The sequence below is a fragment of the Oncorhynchus kisutch genome, linkage group LG7 (genome assembly GCF_002021735.2).
Source record: "Oncorhynchus kisutch isolate 150728-3 linkage group LG7, Okis_V2, whole genome shotgun sequence".
In the NCBI taxonomy this organism is placed as follows: Eukaryota; Metazoa; Chordata; class Actinopteri; order Salmoniformes; family Salmonidae; genus Oncorhynchus; species Oncorhynchus kisutch.
In genome coordinates this window covers 17,498,510-17,520,122 of record NC_034180.2, presented here as the reverse complement: position 1 = coordinate 17,520,122, position 21,613 = coordinate 17,498,510, and the positions used below count along the sequence as shown (strand labels likewise).

The following is a 21,613-nucleotide window of genomic DNA, read 5'->3' as shown; positions in this document are numbered from 1 at the left end:
TTTGTCTTGATCACGATGAGGGAGAGGTTGTTGTCCTGGCACCACACGGCCAGGTCTCTGACCTCCCTATAGGCCGTCTCATCGTTGTCGTTTATCAGGCCTACAGTGGTAGCACTGTTGTGTCATCGGCAAACTTAATGATGGTGTTGGAGTCGTGCCTGTCCATGCAGTCATGAGTGAACAGGGAGTACAGGAGGGGACTAAGCACGTACCCCTGAGGTGGCCCCCGTGTTGAGGATCAGAGTGGCGGATGTGTTGTTACCTACCCTTCAGGTAGGTAACAACGGCCCGTCAGGAAGTCCAGGATCCAGATGCAGAGGGAGGTGTTTAGTCCCAGGGTCCTTAGCTTATTGATGAGCTTTGAGGGCACTATAATTTAAAAAAAACCACTGAGCTGTAGTCAATAAATAGCATTCTCACATAGGTGTTACCGGGGCGGCAGGTAGCCTAGTGGTTAGAGCGTTGGACTAGTAACCGAAAGGTAGCAAGATTGAATCCCCGAGCTGACAAGGTAAAAATCTGTCGTTCCTGAACAAGGCAGTTAACCCACTGTTCCTAAGCCGTCATTGAAAATAAGAATTTGTTCTTAACTGACTTGCCTAGTTAAATAAAGGTTCAATAAAAAATAATAACAATAAATGCACTAGACTGTGTAGACCGTACACGACTAAACCCAAAGGATAGACAACCGGCAAATGCATATGGGGCCACAATGTCTAATAGTGATTGCAGTGCTAGTTAAAACTGCAGTAGGGTAGTCCTCCTCACAGGCGACTGAATCAGCGAAGACCTTGCTTGGTGAATAGCACTTGTTTGATCTTTGGGAGTAGATCACATGAGAGGAGAGCTGAATTGCTCATGGGAGATAAAGGTGAGGGACAAGAATGAGTCAAAGGATTGTAGTTTATGAGGTTAGAAAATGACCATCCTTACCGTTTAAATAATGACAACAACTAGGTTAAGGATAGAGACATTGTTATTACTTTGAATGATAGCCAACGCTCCCTGTACTGGAACGACATGCTAGTAATGGTAAAGCTATATGCTACTGCTAGTTAGCAACAGTTCTACTTGTTGTAGCTAGCTGCTAGGGTTGCTGCGTTCTAAGTAAAGTTGGGAGTTATTTTACAGATTGCATTGATGGTATCACATTTATATAACTAAACTGTCACCAGCTGTGTTTATGTACCTTAAGTACGGAGAAAGTGATTAGCAGACGAGTTCTGATTGGTTTACCGTTTAGTACTTGGCAGCGTTTGCCTGTCCAGTTAGCGAACATAAAAGTAAGTATTTAGAACAAATATGCAACAGCCACAATAAAGATACCTCAACTAGCAGCCATAAAAGAAAGACATAACTTTCAAGTTAAAAACTTTCCATTGTCAAGCTTTAGAAAATATACATTTGTCTTTGGTTTACAATTGTATCACCCTTACAAATTTGAGTTCGATATTGAAATACAATTTCAAGTATGAACACAGTGGCTTCGGAAAGTATTCAGACCCCTTTAATTTTCCCAAAATTTTTTACGTTACAGCCTTATTATAAAATGGATGAAATAAAAAAAAACGTCAACCTACACACAATACCAAAGCGAAAACAGCTTTTTAGATTTTTTTGCAAATGTATAAAAATAAGACTTTAATACCTTGTTTACATAATTATTCAAGACACATTGTTATGAGACTCGAAATTGAGCTCAGGTGCATCCTGTTTCCATTGATCATCCTTGAGAGGTTTCTACAACTTGATTGGAGTGCACATGTGGTAGTCAATGGAAAGGCACACACCTGTCTATATATGGTCCCACAGTTGACAGTGCATGTCAGGGCAAAAACCAAGCCATGAGGTTGAAGGAATTAGGATCGTGTTGAGGCACAGATCTGGGAACACAGTGGCCTCCATCATTCTTAAATGGATTAAGTTTTGAACCACCAAGACTCTTCCTAGAGCTGGCCGCCCGGCCAAACTGAGCAATCGGGTGAGGGAGGTGACCAAGAACTCGATGGTCACCCTGACAGAGCTCTAGAGTTCCTCTATGGTAGTGGGACTGGGAGACTTGTCAGGATTGAGGGAAAGATGAACGGAGCAAAGTACAGAGAGATCATTGATGAATTCCTGAGTGCTCTGGAGCAGGTTCTCAGACTGGGGCGAAGGTTCACCTTCCAACAGGACAACGACCCTAAGCACACAGCCAAGACAACACAGGAGTTGCTTCAGGACAAGTCTCTGAATGTCTTTGAGTGGCCCAGCCAGAGCCCGGACTTGAACCCGATCAAACATCTCTGGAGAGACCTGAAAGTATCTGCGCAGCAACGCTCCCCATCCAACCTGACAGTGCTTGAGAGCATCTGCAGAAAAGAATGGGAGAAAGTGTGCCAAGCTTGTAGCGTCATACCCAAGAAGGCTGTAATCGCTGCCAAAGGTGCTTGAACAAAATACTGAGTAAAGGGTCTGAATACTTATGTAAATGTAATATTTCGGTGTTAATAATAAATTAGCAAACATTTCTAAAATCCTGTTTTTGCTATGTCATTATGGGGTAGTGCGTGTGGAATGATGAGGGGGAAAAAACAATTTAATCAATTTTAGAATAAGGCTGTAACCTTAGAACAAGGGATCTGAATACTTTCCAAAGGCACTGCAATTTCTATATTGTTTTTACTTATTTAGCTCATGTATCTTTCCGATAGTAACGCCAATCTAGAACCAGTTGTTAGCAATTAAATGGTTAGTGCATCCAAATGACAACATTAGTTAAAATGGTTTACTACTATTATAAGGGTAGGAAACCATCTAACTTAAATCATTTGGGCTAACTATCCCTTCAACATTGTGTTTTGGCTCCACAATGAGGGTTGTTATTATACCAATGCTGTACTGTATAGGGTTGATGTAGCATTGTCTGCATATTTGTCTCGACTGAATTGTAGTTTTCATTGTGAGAGCTCTGATGAGAAAGATTTCCGATGTTTATTACAAACTTAACAATTTTTCTGGTGATATCAATAATTTCTTCCCATGTTGTCTTTGTTTGGCCAGATATGTGATGATGTACCATACCTCTAAGAGGGCAGGCTTCCTCTCCTCCTCATTCATCTCTACCAACTTCATCACATCCGGGTCTCCTACTCACTGGATATTCAGGAACACTGCCTTTCCCTGCCAACTCAATACTAACTTTACACTAAAACACTAATAGATAATTATACTGTTCCTAATAAAGAAAAATTATCAGCAGCAGTAAAGGACTGTGAAACCTGAAATACATTTAAATGTTTATTTAAGATTTTATTTTCTAACAAAACCGTCTCAGTATAATTTTACAAAAATATTTTCTGCTTCGACACAACAGGCCAACATGACAAAGTTGTTCACCGGATCACATTACTGAAAGAACTACTCAGTTCCACAAATTAAAGATATTTTCTCATTGACAGCAGCATAGTGATATCAAATATATAACTAACCCAAGATTGAACAGAGCCTGTAGTTTCCAATGGGAGCAAATTAATCATAGTGGGCAGGACAAGCACAAGCTAGTGAGATCCCATTGGCACGTTCTAGCATTTATTTGCATATTTCTGTTGCCTATTCTAAAGTGTGGGTGTGCAATAACTCAATTCACCCTTGCACTCCTAAACAACGTTTTTCAAACTTTGGCAAAGGGCAAAGTCTACAAAATGCAGTCCTCTCAATTGGTTACAGATTGTAGTTTTAGAAACAGAAAACTGCATGGACATAAAATGTTTGGTCGTTGAGAAAATTGGCAGAATGTCGGCCAAAACCCTTCTGCTCCCACTGCCGGCCACTGGGTTTCCTCTTATCTGTGGTAATGTGTGGTAATATGTGGTAATGAGAGGAAACATAAACCGGATTTTTTGCATTTACACATCCGGTCCATTCAAATCTGAATTCCTCAGAACTAGATAATATGGCCTTGGGTTTATCTTTTGATTTCCAGAATACGTAATACTCTACGTATATTTGGTATTGCCATGCGTCATGTACAATATACATGTACAGTCCCAGTGCATTTTTCATCCAGTCACTTGAATTACAAACCTGAAGCAAAGTTTTAAAATAAGAGTCACTCCCGACAACACATCTCCTCAAAAGAACAGGTCCTCTGTGAAAAACAGTGACATAAAATGGTGTGGACCATTTCACTGCCCCGTGTGCCACGACATAACATGAGGTTATGGATATGTCTCTGTGCATCACACAGTTGTCTCGTGTTCCGTAACAGGTGTGGGGGAAGTGGGAAGAAAGTTCAGCCTCTCCTCCTCTTCTTCTTCTTCTGTGTAGTCGGCCTGAACATTACTTTCCTTGTGTTGTGCAGGTGGACATTCCTGGATGATTGGCTACTCGTACAAAAACATACACTATAAACAACTCACCAAGAGTTAATTCACCTTGAGATAAGATAATGGGTAATGTTAAGTACCCTTGATACAATAGCACATAGTGCCTTCAGAAAGTATTCATACCCCCTGAATTCAAAATGTTTTTTTCTCTCACCCATCTACACACAATACCCCATAATGACAAAGTGAAAACATGTTTTTTAGAAATGTTTGCTAATTTATTGAAAATGAAATACTGAAATATTCAATTTACATATGTATTCACACCCGAGTCGATGCTGTAACAATAAAATGTGTAAAAAGTAAAGGGGTGTGAATACTTTCTGAAGGCACTGTAGCTTTGTTGAAATGTCTTACACAGACCCAAAACAATAGAACTTGAGTGTTGCTAGCCATAATGACAAAACAATAGAACATATTTTAACTGAAGCCAGAGTTCAATCATGGAAGAAGGTGGGTTTTCCACAATGGACTTTTAAACGTTTGTCTGCTGTACACACTTGCTGAAAGTGCAGTGTGGAAATCTTCTTATCTGCAATGATTGAATTCCAGCCTCTTGAATGCATAGCCCCCTCTGCTATAAATGCATCAGGGGAACCTTCAGGAAGCAAACATTGTGGAATGCTGCAGATAGACACGTCATGAATGGAACTGACGTGATTCCTTATTCTACACGTCAGACAAACATAACATATTTCTATCTGAACTTTCCATTATGTTGTGCATGCTGAATGCAACCCTGTGTTTACTGCAGCCCTGAGGACCAGACCTTGTCCAATAATTAATACTTGTTTTTGTTGCAAAACGTTTTGTTGCTTTTTGATGTGGTTTCCACTAATGAACACAATCCTGAACTTTGAGTGTGATGAGCCCATGTGCTCTGTTGACTTACCCTGTGCCCCAGTGGGGTGGCGCAGCACAGATTTTGTTTGAGGTTATCTGGTACGAAGTACAGCATGTTGCCCAACAGAGGATACAGAGTGCCTGGGGTCACATCCTCTTCTTTCATTGGTCCTTAAATTAAAAGATAAAATCCAACCAATTAGATTAACTTAATTCAGAATCTGTTGTGAAAATTATTGTTCTAATTTACCATTTAAGTGTAGTCCCTGATTAAAAGGCATGCTCAATGAAGAATCTCAATCTCCATTGAGCATGCTTTTTAGTCCAGGAGTAGGTTTAATATGTGTCTGGAAAACCAGCCCTAATTGCATCTTCTATGGTAATGATCAAGAGCTCTCCCCTACCTGTGAGAAAGCTAACGATCAACCCTGTGATCACCACAGTGAAAGAGCTGAGAGCACTGTACCACATGAAGGATAAGGAGTAGAATCTCTGCAGACCCATTGGTTGGCTAAAGAACAGTTGAAAGACATAGTTAAAATAAAATCACAAAATGTATTACAAATTTGCATCTACAGTGCCTTCAGAAAGTATTCTTAACCCTTAACTTATTCCACATTTTGTTTTGTTTCTATGCTTGAAAATATGGAGAGTGGTACTCAGTAATGTGTTCTATTGGATTTGATCTAAACATTTTGTTTTCAGGACAAAAAGTGAATTGCTTTGCCACATTTTTTACAGTATTACTTTAGTGCCTTGTTGCAAACAGGACGCCTGTTTTATTCTGTACAGATGTCCTTTTCACTCCTGTCAATTAGGTTAGTATTGTGGAGTAACTACAATGTTGTTGATCTATCCTCAGTTGTTTTCCCCTAACATCACAGCCATTAAACTCTGTTACTGTTTTAAAGTCACCATTGGCCTCATGGTGAAATCCCTGAGCATGTTTTCTTTTACTCCGGCAACTGAGTTAGGAAGTACACCTGTATCTTTGTAGTGACTGGGTGTATTGACACACCATCCAAAATTGTAATTAATAAATTCACCATGTTCAAAGGGATATTCAATGTCTGCTTTTTTGTATTTTTACTCATCTACCAATAGGTACCATTCTTTGCAAAGCATTGGAAAACCTCCCTGGTCTTTGTGGTTGAATCTGTGTTTGAAATTCACTGCCTGACTTAGGGACCTTAACATTTATTTAAAAATCATGTTAATTAAGGATCAGACTCTTTTTTAAATTTCGACGAAAATGACATACCAAAATCTAACCAGGCTCAGGACCTGAAGGAAGGATATGCATATTCTTGATACCATTTGAAAGGAAAAACTTGGCAGGTTGTGGAATTGTTAAAATAATATAGGAGAATATAATACATTAGATAATACAAAGAAAAAACATGTGTTTTTTTATACCATCATTGTTGAAATGCACGAGAAAGGCCAATATACGACTTAGGAATCTAGGCACAATTTAGATTTTGGCCACTAGATGGCAGCAGTGTATGTGCAAAGTTTTAGACTGATCCAATGTACCATTGTATTTCTGTTCAAAATGTTTTATCAAGACTGCCCAAATGTGCCTAATTGGTTTATTAATAACTTTCTAGTTCATAACTGTGCACTCTCCTTCAAACAATAGCATGGTATTCTTTCACTGTAATAGCTACTATAAATTGGACAGTGCAGTTAGATTAAGAAGAATGTAAGCTGTCTGCCAATATCAGACATGTTTATGCCCTAGGAAATGTTCTGGTTACTTACAACCTCATGCTAATTGCATTAGCCTACGTTAGCGCAACTGGCCCGCGGGAGACCCACTGATCCTGCAGCGGTTTTAAACACTTATTGCACACTTATTATGTGACTTGTTAAGAGCACATTTCTACTCCTGAACGTATTTAGACTTTCCATAACAAAGGGGTTGAATACTTGACTCCAAACATTTCAGCTTTTAATTCATTTGTAAAAATGTCTAAAAACATAATTCCATTTCGACATTATGGGGTATTGTGTAGACCACTGACAAAAAAAAATTATACAGTGGGGAGATCAAGTATTTGATACACTGCCGATTTTGCATGTTTTCCTACTTACAAAGCATGTAGAGGTCTGTAATTTGTATCATAGGTACACTTCAACTGTGAGAGACGGAATCTAAAACAAAAACCACACTCAATCAAACAGACTACAACCTCTCCACAATGGCCAAGACCAGAGAGCTGTGCAAGGACATCAGGGCTAAAATTGTAGACCTGCACAAGGCTGGGATGGGCTACATGACAATAGGCAAGCAGCTTGGTGAGAAGGCAACAACTGTTAGCGCAATTATTTGAAAATGGAAGAAGTTCAAGATGACGGTCAATCACCCTTGGTCTGGGGCTCCATGTAAGATCTCACCTCATGGGGCATCAATGATCATGAGGAAGGTGAGGGATCAGCCCAGAACTACACGGCAGGACCTGGTCAATGATCTGAAGAGAGCTGGGACCACAGTCTCAAAGAAAACCATTAGTAACACACTATGCAGTCATGGATTAAAATCCTGCAGCGCACGCAATGTCCCCCTGCTCAAGCCAGCGCATGTCCAGGCCCGTCTGAAGTTTGCCAATGACCATCTGGATGATCCAGAGGAGGAATGGGAGAAAGTCATGTGGTCTGATGAGACAGAAATAGAGCTTTTTGGTCTAAACTCCACTCGCCGTGTTTGGAGAAAGAAGAAGAAGGATGAGTACAACCCCAAGAACACCATCCCAACCATGAAGCATGGAGGTGGAAACATCATTCTTTGGGGATGCTTTTCTGCAAAGGGGACAGGACGACTGCACCGTATTGAGGGTAGGATGGATGGGGCCATGTATCGCGAGATCTTGGCCAACAACCTCCTTCCCTCAGTAAGAGCATTGAAGATGGGTCGTGGCTGGGTCTTCCAGCATGACAACGACCCAAAACACACAGCCAGGGCAACTAAGGAGTGGCTCCGTAAGAAGCATCTCAAGGTCCTGGAGTGGCCTAGCCAGTCTCCAGACCTGAACCCAATAGAACATCTTTGGAGGGAGCTGAAAGTCCATATTGCCCAGCGACAGCCCCGAAACCTGAAGGATCTGGAGAAGGTCTGTATGGAGGAGTGGGCCAAAATCCCTGCTGCAGTGTGTGCAAACCTGGTCAAGAACTACAGGAAATGTATGATCTCTGTAATTGCAAACAAAGGTTTCTGTACCAAATATTAAGTTCTGCTTTTCTGATGTATCAAATACTTATGTCATGTAATAAAATGCAAATTAATTACTTAAAAAGCATACAATGTGATTTTCTGGATTTTTGTTTTAGATTCCGTCTCTCACAGTTGAAGTGTACCTATGATAAAAAATTACAGACCTCTACATGCTTTGTAAGTAGGAAAACCTGCAAAATCGGCAGTGTATCAAAAACTTGTTCTCCCCACTGTACATTTAAATCTATAAGCAAACTAAATAGAATACTTTCAGATGATCTGATTATTAGTTGTTGTTTGCCTCTTATGACACGTACATTTTATTTTTATTGAGCTTTTCATGATACACTAAGACTCTTACCTGGATGTACTAGTAGGCACAGCAGTACTATTGAGTGCAGTCCCTATGGCTGTGGTGATGTTTTCTGAGAGTTGTACAGCAGTGCAGTTGAAATGAGACACAGCAGCAGGACCACCAGAGGTACGGGTTACGATGCTCCCAATGCCCACCCAGAAGGCCATCACCAGGCCTGACCCCAAACCCACCAGGGCACCCTGGAGAAACACAATACCTCAATCAATCAAATGTATTGATTGAGTCTTGACCTTTTTACATCAGCAGTTGTCACAAAGTGGTTTTAGAGTAACCTGGCATGGGGCTAAGTTAGATTCCCACAGGGATCACATTCACATACTAAAAATGTATGCCCTCACTATATACATTGAGTACTTACAGTAGAGTTAGCCCAAGGAAAGAACATCCCGAGACAGAAGATGCCAAGAAGAGGACCACCAACCATTCCAAAGATTTTGAAAGCAGCCTTGAATTTAAATAAATACAAAAATGTCAGAATCAAACATAATATTTGAGTTTTAACTAAATACAGTAAGTTATTCAAATATATCAAATGTTGTCCTTACTTGCAAAACGGAATCACTCATCAAGTGGGTTAAATAGGCCATAGCCAGGCACATCAGTCCATATGAACATGCTAGTTCAGAAACAGAAAAAGTAAATGTCACTCTTTAATGCTGATATTATATGAGTGCCGTCTTAGAAAACATCTCACAGGTAAAGTGAGGAAAGCATGATGTAGAACTTACAAATAAGTTAAGAGACACTGTCAACAGTGAGCAGGGCCCCGTTCAGAAACAACCCCTAGTCCCTACCCCATAGGCACTTGATCTGATCTAATGTCCATGAAGTGGCTGGGTCCTATGGGATAAGGTCTAGGGGTTGTTTCTGGACAGGGCCCAGGAGATCTCAACGTACCCAGTCCCTTGGAGAGCAGGGTGGCCCTGGCCTCTGTCATGGCTGAGCAGTGTGGTTTGATCAGGTCCTCCAAGGTCACTGTGGCCAGAGAGTTAAAGGCTGACGAGATGGTGCTGTGGAGACAAACATGAAACTAAGTGTCAACACCAAAGCACCCTTCTGATCCTATGCTTCTGCTTTTTCTGGATGTCTAGGCTGGGTTAATGTAAAGCCCTTTGTGACGAAGGGTGTTAAAAATATTGATTGATTGACATACCTGAGAGCTGCACTAAATACGCAAGCTATAAACAGTCCAGACAGACCAGGTAGATCCTGCAGCATGTCCATAACAAAGTATAACACCATCTGTGGATAGAGAACACATAATGGTTGGTGTACTGTAGGTAAGAGTGTGGCACTAGCTACACTAGGTTTGTGGGTTAAATTCTCACTGGAGATCACAGACACAAAAAATGTATGCACTCACTGTACTATAGGTAAATTTGAATAAAAACATCTGCTGACTGCTAAATTGCAGATTACTTAACCCACAAGCTACAATACTCTAATGATGTTTGACAGACCAAAATAATAACACTCACACACTTCTACTGACCTCATTTTTTGATAAGTTGCCTATTTTGTGAAATTGGTCCTCCCCACAGTAACGTGCAAACATGACCAGCCCCATGACACAGCTCAGAGCTAGAGCTACCTGTAGAGAGGGAAACACCATGTAGCAAGACCTGCCGAATCACAACGTATTAAAATAGGTCAGTATCCATACCATTACAATGGTATTACCACATGATTCCATGTGTATGTACTGTAATGTGGTGTTGTGTATGGAGTGTGGTACATGCAGTCTTACATGATGGCTTCCCGCTCGGTCTTGGAGCTGAGGTATCTCTGGACCTGGGCCTGGTTGACCCCGTACAGAGACAGCATCAGGAAGATTCCTCCCACCCCCAGGGTCCAGAATGTGTACCTCTCCGTAGGGTCAGGATTCAGGCTGTAGAACAGGCATGACAAGAGGGAGAACATATAATTGGAATATTAGAACTGGAACATTTATTTATTTTATTTTTTATTTCACCTTTATTTAACCAGGTCGACTAGTTGAGAACAAGTTCTCATTTGCAACTGCGACCTGGCCAAGATAAAGCAAAGCAGTTTGACACATACAACAACACATGGAGTAAACAAACATGCAATCAATAATACAGTAGAAAAAGTATATATATACAGCATGTGCAAATGAGGTAGGATAAGGGAGGTAAGGCAATAAATAGGCCATGGTGGCGAAGTAATTACAATATAGCAATTAAACACTGGAATGGTAGAATGTGCAGAAGATTAATGTGCAAGTAGACATACTGGGGTGCAAAATAAATACAGTATGGGGATGAGGTAGTTGGATGGGCTATTTACAGATGGGCTATGTACAGGTGCAGTGATCTGTGAGCTGCTGTGACAGCTGGTGCTTAAAGCTAGTGAGGGAGATAAGAGTCTCCAGCTTTAGTGATTTTTGCAGTTCGTTCCAGTCATTGGCAGCAGAGAACTGGAAGGAGAGGCGGCCAAAGGAAGAATTGGCTTTGGGGGTGACCAGTGAGATATACCTGCTGGAGCGCGTGCTACGCGCTGCTAGGTGCTGCTATGGTGACCATTGAGCTGAGATAAGGCGGGGCTTTACCTAGTAGAGACTTGTAGATTACCTGGAGCCAGTGGGTGGAATTTAAGATGTCCTTAAATCAAACTTTAAACAGGATCGCCAGTCATCGCTTGAATACACGAAGATAGTAACCAGTCTGTCTACTCACTCTATGCCAGAGATACGGTTCCCCTCCCAGACCTTCCTCCAGACCTCTGCTAACCCTCCAGTCTGCTGGACCCCCACCACGATGACCGCCAGCTGGCCAGCAAACATCACTATGGTCTGGAAGACATCTGTCCAGATCACTGCCTTCAGGCCTCCCTGTCAGGACCAGGCACAACACAGAGGCATAGAGCCTATTATCGTATAGGCTTCAAGCTTATAATGGCTGATGTTACATCTAAAGATATAGAGGAAAAAAAGGTCACTTCGCAATTTCATAATGTCAACGTTAAACTTTTTTTTTCATGAGTACATTTGATTTGTACTTTAGATTGTCGTATTTCCAGTTTATTTACCATTGTGTAATAACAGCTTATTTACAAACTCTGAAAATAACAAAGAACAACTTACCAGAGTAGTATACAGTGTACACACCAGTCCAGTGGCCAGTACTGCTCCCCATAGATCAAAGCCAGTAACTATAGGGCAGCATGGAACCAAATTAAGCAACCTTTACTCATTCATAATGTGCATTTTGCATAATTCTAGATAACCTACTCATGGCACAAAACATAGTAACATTTCCAGTTTCCCAGACACAGATTAAGCCTAGTCCTGGACTAAAAAAAAACTCTTTCAACTGAGAATGTCCCTGGATGCATTTGAGTCCTGGACTACGCTTAATCTATGTCTTGGAGACAGCAATAACCCGCCATTAAAGTGTTAAAACTTATCACGGTCTGTAAATCCTAAAAGCAAAGCCTAAATTACTGACCTGCATTGAGTGCTAGGGCCGGAGTGTACACACAAACACCCATATAGATGACCTGCAAGAGATAGCAGCAGTCATATCAGTGGAAAACTGATCATCAACAACATTTACAAGTTCTTTATTTTACTTGTTTATGTCTTTATTATTGCATCTGGTATGTATGGACCTTACTGTCTGAAAGATGAAGGTAAGTGTTCCACAGATACGCACTGGTTTGCTAAAGCGCAGTTCCAGATACTGAAAAGAAACAATACTATCACTAAGTGACATATAAACATCAGTATATTCAGAATGTATTTATTCATTATTTATTTCCCTACCAGAAACCAATACTATGTAAACTCCTTAGGAGGGTTTAAAAGCTAGGCCTATACATTTCAACTGGTATTAGCCTACATATTTTAATTCCAAAGACTTCTCTCCATCAGGGGTTAAGTTTGCAAAGAATCTACAAGTACGTACCTGGTAAGCGCTGGTAAGATGCAGCCTGTAGAACACAGGAATGAAAACATGTGCTGGAATTAATAGGCCCAAGATGTAAGCACAGCCTATGAACCAGTACTGAGTGCCATGGGTATAGATCTCTGCAGGCACGCCCACTATAGCCACCGCTGACTGAAATGTAGCGATAAGTGACAGGGATACAGGAAGGCAGCTCATGCTCCGGTCCGCTAGCAGGAACTCCTGAGTGGTGCGCTGCCGACCCCCTGACAGGGCGTAATACAGCCCTATGCCCATGGATGCCACCAGCAAGAGGGCAAATATGACATAGTCGATAGTGGTGAAGTGCATTCTTTCCAAAGGATCCATCTTGGAGCCAGTGATCAGGATATGGCTACTGTGGCTAAATGGGATGGAGATGGATGTGGAGGGGACGTCTCAGTGGCGTAAGGGGAGAGTCTTTGCCCAACAGCCTTGCACAGATTTCAGACACACTGTAATAAAATAAAATATGGGGGGAAACATGTTGATTAACTCGGAATGCCGCCTTTATTGGTAACTACCTACCTAACTACTCCCTCAAGAAACCCGAACTTGGTTTGAGTATGATGAATTAGGTCAACGTTATTGTTTGCCACAATAAATCTATTTAAAGCACACAGTCATTTAAAGAAGCTTTCACATACCTCTCCTTCAGTCCAAAACATCCTTCTGGAAAAGACAATTTGACGAGCAGGATAAATTGCCTCCACAAGCTTTCAGATCACCATCTTTACGAAGGGAAAGTCAGAAGAGATTTTCCATTACTGACATTGCATTGCAGTTGTCAGCTTAACTGCATTTTTAAACAGATAAACACTTTTAAAAACGCTATTTGGAGAACGGCAAAAACAAGCAAAAAATGATCCCAGCCATTATCACCTTGACGGCCATGAGTTAATACACCTCAGTTGAACTACAAACACATAGCCTATTAGGTATACAACTGTAATGTTATAGCCCTGAAAATATGAGAAATTATTCACACTGACATGTAGCATTAGCGCGAAAACAAATACATAGGACATTTTTAGAGCTGTAATGTTTGCATTTTAATGTAGGCCTATAAAAATATGAGCCATGTGGAGAATTTCATATTAATATACACTGCGCAAAAAAATAAAGGGAACACTTAAACAACACAATGTAACTCCAAGTCAATCACACTTCTGTGAAATCAAACTGTCCACTTAGGAAGCAACACTGATTGTCACGGTCGTCCTCCTCTTCATCTGAAGAGGAGAGGCGAGAAGGATCGGAGGACCAAAATGCGGTGTGATATGTGCTCATCATGAATTTTAATAAAGAAAAACACTATACAAAAACAGTAAACAAAATAACAACCGTGAAGCTAATGCGAGCTGCGCTGAAACAATCCATCAACATAGACAATCACCCACATACAAACAGTGCAACCCAGGCTACCTAAGTATGATTCTCAATCAGAGACAACTAATGACACCTGCCTCTGATTGAGAACCATACTAGGCCGAAACATAGAAATCCCAAATCATAGAAAATCAAACAGACTGCCCACCCAACTCACGCCCTGACCATACTAAATAAATACAAAACAAAGGAAATAAAGGTCAGAACGTGACACTGATGGACAATACATTTCACATGCTGTCGTGCAAATGGAATAGACAACAGGTGGAAATTATAGGCAATTAGCAAGACACCCCCAATAAAGGAGTGGTTCTGCAGGTGGTAACCACAGACCACTTCTCAGTTCCTATGCTTCCTGGCTGATGTTTTGGTCACTTTTGAATTCTGGCGGTGCTTTCACTCTAGTGGTAGCATGAGACAGAGTCTACAACCCACACAAGTGGCTCAGGTAGTGCAGCTCATCCAGGATAGCACATCAATGCGAGCTGTGGCAAGAAGGTTTGCTGTGTCTGTCAGCGTAGTGTCCAGAGCATGGAGGCGGTACCAGGAGACAGGCCAGTACATCAGGAGACGTGGAGGAGGCCAACAACCCAGCAGCAGGACCACTACCTCTGCCTTTGTGCAAGGAGGAGCAGGAGGAGCACTGCCAGAGCCCTGCAAAATGATCTCCAGCAGGCCACAAATGTGCATGTGTCTGCTCAAACGGTCAGAAACAGACTCCATGAGGGTGGTATGAGGGGCCTGATGGGTGGGGCTTACAGCCCAACACCGTGCAGGACGTTTGGCATTTGCCAGAGAACACCAAGATTGGCAAATTCGCCACTGGCGCCCTGTGCTCTTCACAGATGAAAGCAGGTTCACACTGAACACATGTGACAGACGTGACAGAGTCTGGAGACGTCGTGGAGAACGTTCTGCTGCCTGCAACATCCTCCAGCATGACCGGTTTGGCGGTGGGTCAGTCATGGTGTGGGGTGGCATTTCTTTGGGGGGCCGCACAGCCCTCCATGTGCTCGCCAGAGGTAGCCTGACTGCCATTAGGTACCGAGATTAGATCCTCAGACCCCTTGTGAGACCACATGCTGGTGTGGTTGGCCCTGGGTTCCTCCTAATGCAAGACAATGCTAGACCTCATGTGGCTGGAGTGTGTCAGCAGTTCCTGCAAGAGGAAGGCATTGATGCTATGGACTGGCCCGCCCATTCCCCAGACCTGAATCCAATTGAGCACATCTGGGACATCATGTCTTGCTCCATCCACCAACGCCACGTTGCACCACAGACTGTCCAGGAGTTGGCGGATGCTTTAGTCCAGGTCTGGGAGGGGATCCCTCAGGAGACCATCCGCCACCTCATCAGGAGCATGCCCAGGTGTTGTAGGGAGGTCGTACAGGCACGTGGAGGCCACACACACTACTGAGCCTCATTTTGACTTGTTTTAAGGACATTACATCAAAGTTGGATCAGCCTGTAGTGTGGTTTTCCACTTTAATTTTGAGTGTCACTCCAAATCCAGACCTCCATGGGTTGATAAATTTGATTTCCATTGATAATTTTTGTGTGATTTTGTTGTCAGCACATTCAACTATGTAAAGAAAAAAGTATTAAATAAGAATATTTCATTCATTCATTCAGATCTAGGATGTGTTATTTTAGTGTTACCTTTATTTTTTGAGCAGTGTGTATATATATATATATATATATGCCATTTAGCAGACGCTTTTATCCAAAGTGACTTACAGTCATGCGTGCATACATTTTACATATGGGTGGTCGCAGGAATCAATTGCATTTTAATGTAGGCCTATAAGGCAGATGGGCCATGTGGAGATGTTCATATTGAAACATATTTAAGTTCTTTGTTTATCCAGTTCCTCAGGGAACCACACATGGGGCCCCGACACCAAGTTTGGGAATCACTGTGCCTGTGTTAGACATACTTCATCCTTCTAACGGATTAAGTAATACTAGCCAAATCCCTTCAACCTTACTGCAATAGAAATATCTGCTGGCAGCTAGCCAACCATGTGGTGACGTACCAGAGTACTTTCACCCTGTGTATAAGCGACTATTTACCAGTTGTGTACTCATTCTCAGAGAATCGGATATGGTTTGTTTTTGGATATCTGTTGACACGGCCGCTGTCGCGGGGCGGTTTTAAAAATGCCTCGTCCAGCATCTAGCAAAACACACTTTCAGCAGCGTCTCTTGTTGCCTACTTCACCGACTGAGAGATGGGGTAGTTCGTTTCACGTCTCAGGCCAGGCCTCGGCCTGTGACCAACTTGAGTTTTGCTATGCCTGGAGTACAGTCTTCTCAGAGGGGTGCTAATACCCCTGGTTGGGAAACAATGTGCTAGAGGGCAATATTGTGCAACTGCAGCCTGCAATTTGGGGCGTTCCTGCATGTGGCCATTCCCCAAATATTCATGCGTGTGACACTTGAATGTGGGTCAAAAGGAAAATAAACTTGCTCTCAACATCGTTACCAGACATACGGAAAACAGTGCGCGACAGGCAGGGGCGAAGGACACGGTCTACCGGTGTCGCCACCAGAGCAGATGGGAAGCTGGGGAGACAGCACACTAGCTTGCTGGTTAGCTAGCACACGCTGTCGCCCACGCCTCCCACCGACTGTGTACCGGAGAAAACCGTGTCACAGACGGGTGCGAACCTCGCTCCTGCTTCCCGCTAGCACAATAGACGGGAGGCTGGGGCGACACCGCGTGTTAGCTAACAAGTTGCTAGTTAGTTAGCACACAGTGTCACCTGCATTGTACCGGACTAGCTGGCTTAGCTAGCACACAGTGCCTTTCACTCCCACCTGCCCTCGTTATCGTTAACAGAAATGCGGTGACGAAGGACACTGTGTACGGCTATCGCCCCCGCCCTTCTTCTGCAGCCATCCAACGTTATTGTGCATTAACGTCACCTACTGTACTGGAGCGACCCCGCCTGTCATCGTTCTTCTATGGTGTAATGGCGTTCGCAACAATTGGTTCTGGATTCTGCCACCCACTGTGCGGGTGGATAATAAGGATCCAAAAAATAATAATAATGTGAGTAAAAAATAAATAAAATATCATACCAACTATCAAAAAAATAAATTAACTAAACATAATCAACCTGCTTTTCTGTAAATTAAAAAAAATCTAAATCAGGTCCCTACACTGTCTCGGAAGAGTCCTGTGGGGTGGGACATATCCTAGCTACAATAGTCCTTGCCATGAACTCTTGGAGCCACAAAAACTTCTCGGCTGCAGATATAATGATGTTGAGCTTCTTGGACTTCTTAGACACTTGTGCTGTACAATTAGTCACTGTGGCTATAAATGCCACAAAATCATCTTTCTTCACAATGAGTGTATCCAGATAAATCAATTGACTTAAAACACTAGCAAATGGTTGCAATGCATCCACACCGCCATATCTTCAACACTTGCATCTTCAACTCTCTCTTCTCTTGTTAAATAAAGGTTAAAAAAAATCCAACGAGACTCCAGCTATATAACTCCTTTGGCAGGCGTCCTGCTCCGAAGAGGAATACAGGTACTTCTGACGTGTGCAATTTTGCCAGATCCATTGCACGCTTCTTCTGTTCTTCCTCGACACAATTCACCAAAACAAGGCCGCTTCTAGTCACCTTTATTGAATCCACCTTTCCCACTGCTTTCTTCACAGTCCTCAATATTACAAGTGGATTTCCCAAATGAACCCCCTTGTCCAGAAAGCGCAGTCCAATAAGAAATGTATTATTGGAACAGTACTTTTCTTCTACAACTTTTGCTCATTTTGTTCCATTCTTTGATTTCACTATTTTTCATTCATTATCACACTCTTCACTTGCCGCACTTTCAGATTCAAGCACAGTCGCCATTTCCCAAGATACACTCTCCCCCGCCTGATATCTTTTTATTTTTTTTATTACCAATACAGGGATAAAGAGAGGTTCCTGAAGATGCAGGAATACCCACATGCAGGAACGAACCTGAATTACAAGCCGCAATTGCACCCTTCTTCGAGAGTGCGGAGTTATCCTTTTGAAAGCACGTGAGCAAAGAGGTTCTAAACCTTCAGGGAACGCTTGCGAAACAGACCAAGGGTTTGAGAAGTTCATGAGTAAAGTAAAGCTATGCTATTACTCCAACCTTGTGAAAGTAAATTTTTCGTCAAAAACAACTTTATTTGTAACTTTAATTTGACGGCCTACACATGCGCAGATCGGCGCGAAACGGCCGTTTGACCCGATGACGTATCTTTGCGCATGAGTTTAGCTAGATAACGTCGCCTACAAGTGTGATCGGGATTTATATTGGAGAAGCAGTTTTAGCCTATCTTCATATTGTATAGTCTTTGGTGTGAATGTGCCGCTAAAAAGGCACATATATCGTGGACGCAGACGAACATACCTAACAAAAATCACTTTTCATGATTCCACTCGTTCGCAAAGAGTCGGGCGTGATTAGAAGTCGGTCAGATCAAGAATATAAGCGTTCTGAGGTTTGTTTAATCAATACTCGGAGCAATATTTATATGTTGACCTGTATTTTATTTTATTTGTGTACAAAATACCGGTGTCCTCATACGTATGTATATATGGCCATGTACCATTGACTGTACATCTTACCTGTATAAGATGTTGTGCCGACAGTCAACTTCCAATCCAGCACTTTTGTAAATCTATGTCCTGTCATCATGCGTCGCGACAAGGTTGCATGCGTTGAAAACGTGGTTTACTTTGGACCAGGCATCATCTCCAAATCTGATGATAATTGTCCCATAGGTAATAAGCGAAAATCCAAAAGCCTCTCAAAAAGCTTCAGAAATTCAAAAATGTTCTGAAGTGATCTAGAGATGGTTATCTGCAAAACGACACATGGGGATGACTCATCCACGTCTCAGTTGTTCAAGAATGTCACGTTTTGGTTTGTTAATTAACAAACACCTAGAATATGACAAATTAGCATCTAAAGATACACCATTACTCTTCACTTTTATCATTTAAATGTACCTCATTGATCATAAGAATGATTGAAAGCAATCCTTTGTAAACATTTGTTGTCCATGATGATTATAGCGCTTTTCTCTTGCAATTACTCATGCCTAGAAAGTGGGTTGGGTCATCGACAGCACAGTGGACACTATATAATACCCATAAAACCTAGCGGGAAAACCCGGTAATGGTTCCAATCATTTTTCAATTTTAGAACTACTTCATATAAGGTCTGTGTTTCGTGTAGACTTACCCTGGCGTGACGTTTTGATAGCCATGTAATTCTCTAGGACAAGTTGAGTGTTCTCAATATATTCTCATCGAAAATGCTAATTAGCAACAGAGAAGACTTCAACAAGACTACGAAATCCTGCAGGGAGCTCCTGCACCTCATCTCTAATCACACTGTCAGCTCCCATTCACCAGCGTGATCACGTTTGTGCCCAAACCATGAATGTGCGTCCCCTTTGTATGTTTTAGCTAGCCACTGACTACACTTTAGCTAGCTAGTTAGCAGAGCAGTAGATCAAAAAATGATTTTGTTTTAGACTAGATAAGTCTTTGTACAGTACGTCGACTTTGGTGTCTAGTTCAGACCTTATGGCTTTTTCAAGGATGAGCATTAAAAGGGGAGAAGACCACTGGAAGTCTGGCCATTTTGAGAAGTACAGCTATAGTGAAGGGCAATTAACCAGTTTGGTCAGGGCCAGCATAAGGGTAAAGCTTATCCTGTGTCGGTGAGTGTAGCTATTAAATTAAGTTTGAGCAACATAACAATACATTGTTTCCTACACATCTGTCAACATTCTAAAAGAGCCACTTAATCAATTATAGATTACACAGATACCAGACTTCGACGAGTGATAATTCAGTTCTGGAATGTCATTGAAAAGGAATCTAAAAAATCTATTGACGTTCAAAAAATGGACTTTTTTTGTTTGTTTACAGTATTGTAGTTTCATGACGAGACAAATCTTCAAAAGGGCACAGCATTGATTTATTCAGAGTGGTAAATGCATTCACACAGTCTTGATTTATTGAATCCATCCCACTATATGATTGATGTCAAGTGATAAAATCCGAAGGTGTCAATTAAAAGTTTATAGAAAAACTATTTGTTCTCATGTCTATTTATTTGTTCATTTGTCCTCACAGTTTATTAATATTGTAACGGCCCTGGGTTTATAAGCGCGGAAATCGACTCTGCCGCACGAGCATACTTTTGCGGCACAGTCGATAGCACGCCGGACCTCGGGCTAGAAGGTTGAGGGTTCGAGACCTGCTCCCTGCTGTTTCATTACAATATTCTAAAACTAATGTCATCAATAAAATCAAACTATTTATATAGCACAGTTCTTACAACAGATGCATTTTGCTACACTTGCAATAACATCTGCTAACCATGTGTATGTGACCAATAAAATGTGATTTGATTTCAAGGTGTTTAGTCATTAGCCTAGTGGTTAGTGTTGGACTAGTAACTGGAAGGTTGCAAGTTCAAACCCCTGAGCTGACAAAGTACAAATCTGTCGTTCTGCCCCTGAACAGGCAGTTAACCCACTGTTCCTAGGCCGTCATTGAAAATAAGAATTTGTTCTTAACTGACTTGCCTGGTTAAATAAAGTAAAAATAAAGAAAAAAGATGGGGTGTTGTCTGCAAAGTGGGGCACAGATAACGAAGAGGAAACTGGTACAAAAGTATCTATATCCATAGGAAAACGAGTCCTATATCGACATAGCCTGAAAGGCTGCTCAGCAAGGAAGAAACCACTGCTCCAAAACCACCATTAAAAAAAAATCCAGACTACAGTTTGCAACTGCACATGGGGACAAAGATTGTACTTTTTTGGAGAAATCAAGGCATTCAACATGGCTACAGGGATGGATGTGCAGGAGTCAGGGCTTTGGGTCACATGGTCTGGGATCCTGGGTGCCTCACCGGATGGTCTGATCGTGTCCATATGGTGCAAGGGACCTTACCATTGAAGAGGCAGTGAAGTTGAATGATTTTTATATCCAGGAGGAGGGAGGGTCTGACAGGCTCAGTGAAGACCATCCTTACTGGCACCAGGTCCAAGGGCAGCTTCACATCTCTAGAAGGAACACTTGCTTCATCCCCATCCAGAATGACAACCTCTTGCTGGATTAGAGTTTCTCAAGGACCACATGCTCCCAAAATAGGAACTGCAACAGTGAACATCTGTAAATATCTTGTAAATAATTTTTGAACAAGTCAGTTTCTGTTTTTACCTTTATTTGAGGGTACACTGGATCAGTGTTCTAGTCACGCCTCCTGTCAGTACCTGTTCTCAGGGAAGCCTATGGTCCCAAAAATGATTACACATAGTTCATACACACATTAGGTTATATAACATACATTTTGCTCAAAGCAGCCAACTAAAGTAATGTAGTTAACTTTATGATGGGCACATTGGTAATTTATATCTGTGATGTTCAAACTATTTCTTACCCCGTGTCTTACTTGCTGAAA

The 21,613-nt window shown here is 41.8% G+C and overlaps 1 protein-coding gene and 1 long non-coding RNA gene across 5 annotated transcripts; one reads left to right on the top strand and one right to left on the bottom strand.

Moving 5' to 3' along the window:
* Positions 1 to 3,266: 3,266 nt before the first annotated feature.
* On the bottom strand, positions 3,267 to 19,564 carry LOC109894247 (sodium-dependent multivitamin transporter-like). Of its 4 annotated transcripts, none has more exons than XM_020487578.2 (17): positions 19,376 to 19,564; positions 13,392 to 13,475; positions 12,727 to 13,199; positions 12,436 to 12,501; positions 12,268 to 12,319; positions 11,904 to 11,971; positions 11,497 to 11,651; positions 10,548 to 10,688; positions 10,293 to 10,422; positions 9,954 to 10,042; positions 9,698 to 9,810; positions 9,346 to 9,416; positions 9,159 to 9,245; positions 8,786 to 8,979; positions 5,615 to 5,721; positions 5,260 to 5,381; positions 3,267 to 4,364 (listed from the first exon to the last, which is right to left on the bottom strand). In XM_020487578.2, exons 3-17 carry the CDS (start codon positions 13,072 to 13,074, stop codon positions 4,221 to 4,223), a joined length of 1,887 nt encoding a protein of 628 aa, XP_020343167.1. In that variant the 5' UTR covers positions 13,075 to 13,199; positions 13,392 to 13,475; positions 19,376 to 19,564; the 3' UTR covers positions 3,267 to 4,220. The 4 variants fall into 4 exon arrangements, with proteins under 4 accessions (XP_020343167.1, XP_031684424.1, XP_020343164.1 ...); XM_031828564.1 differs by lacking the exon at positions 19,376 to 19,564 and adding an exon at positions 18,757 to 19,231; XM_020487575.2 differs by lacking the exon at positions 19,376 to 19,564 and adding an exon at positions 17,066 to 17,154.
* On the top strand, positions 16,624 to 20,236 carry LOC116374680 (uncharacterized). Its single transcript, XR_004210577.1, has 3 exons — positions 16,624 to 17,188; positions 17,606 to 17,678; positions 18,066 to 20,236. It is a non-coding gene; the product is annotated as an uncharacterized LOC116374680 (long non-coding RNA).
* Positions 20,237 to 21,613: the final 1,377 nt, after the last annotated feature.

Bases quoted from the DNA above. Each gene is read 5' to 3' on its own strand.
- LOC109894247 (XM_020487578.2), bottom strand. From the start codon at position 13,074: ATGGATCCTTTGGAAAGAATGCACTTCACCACTATCGACTATGTCATA. The intron at 10,689-11,496 runs GTGAGTAGACAG...CCTGTTCTACAG, and splicing joins AACCGTATCTCTGGCATAGA to CCTGAATCCTGACCCTACGG. The intron at 10,423-10,547 runs GTAAGACTGCAT...GTGATTCGGCAG, and splicing joins ACCGAGCGGGAAGCCATCAT to GTCTTGCTACATGGTGTTTC.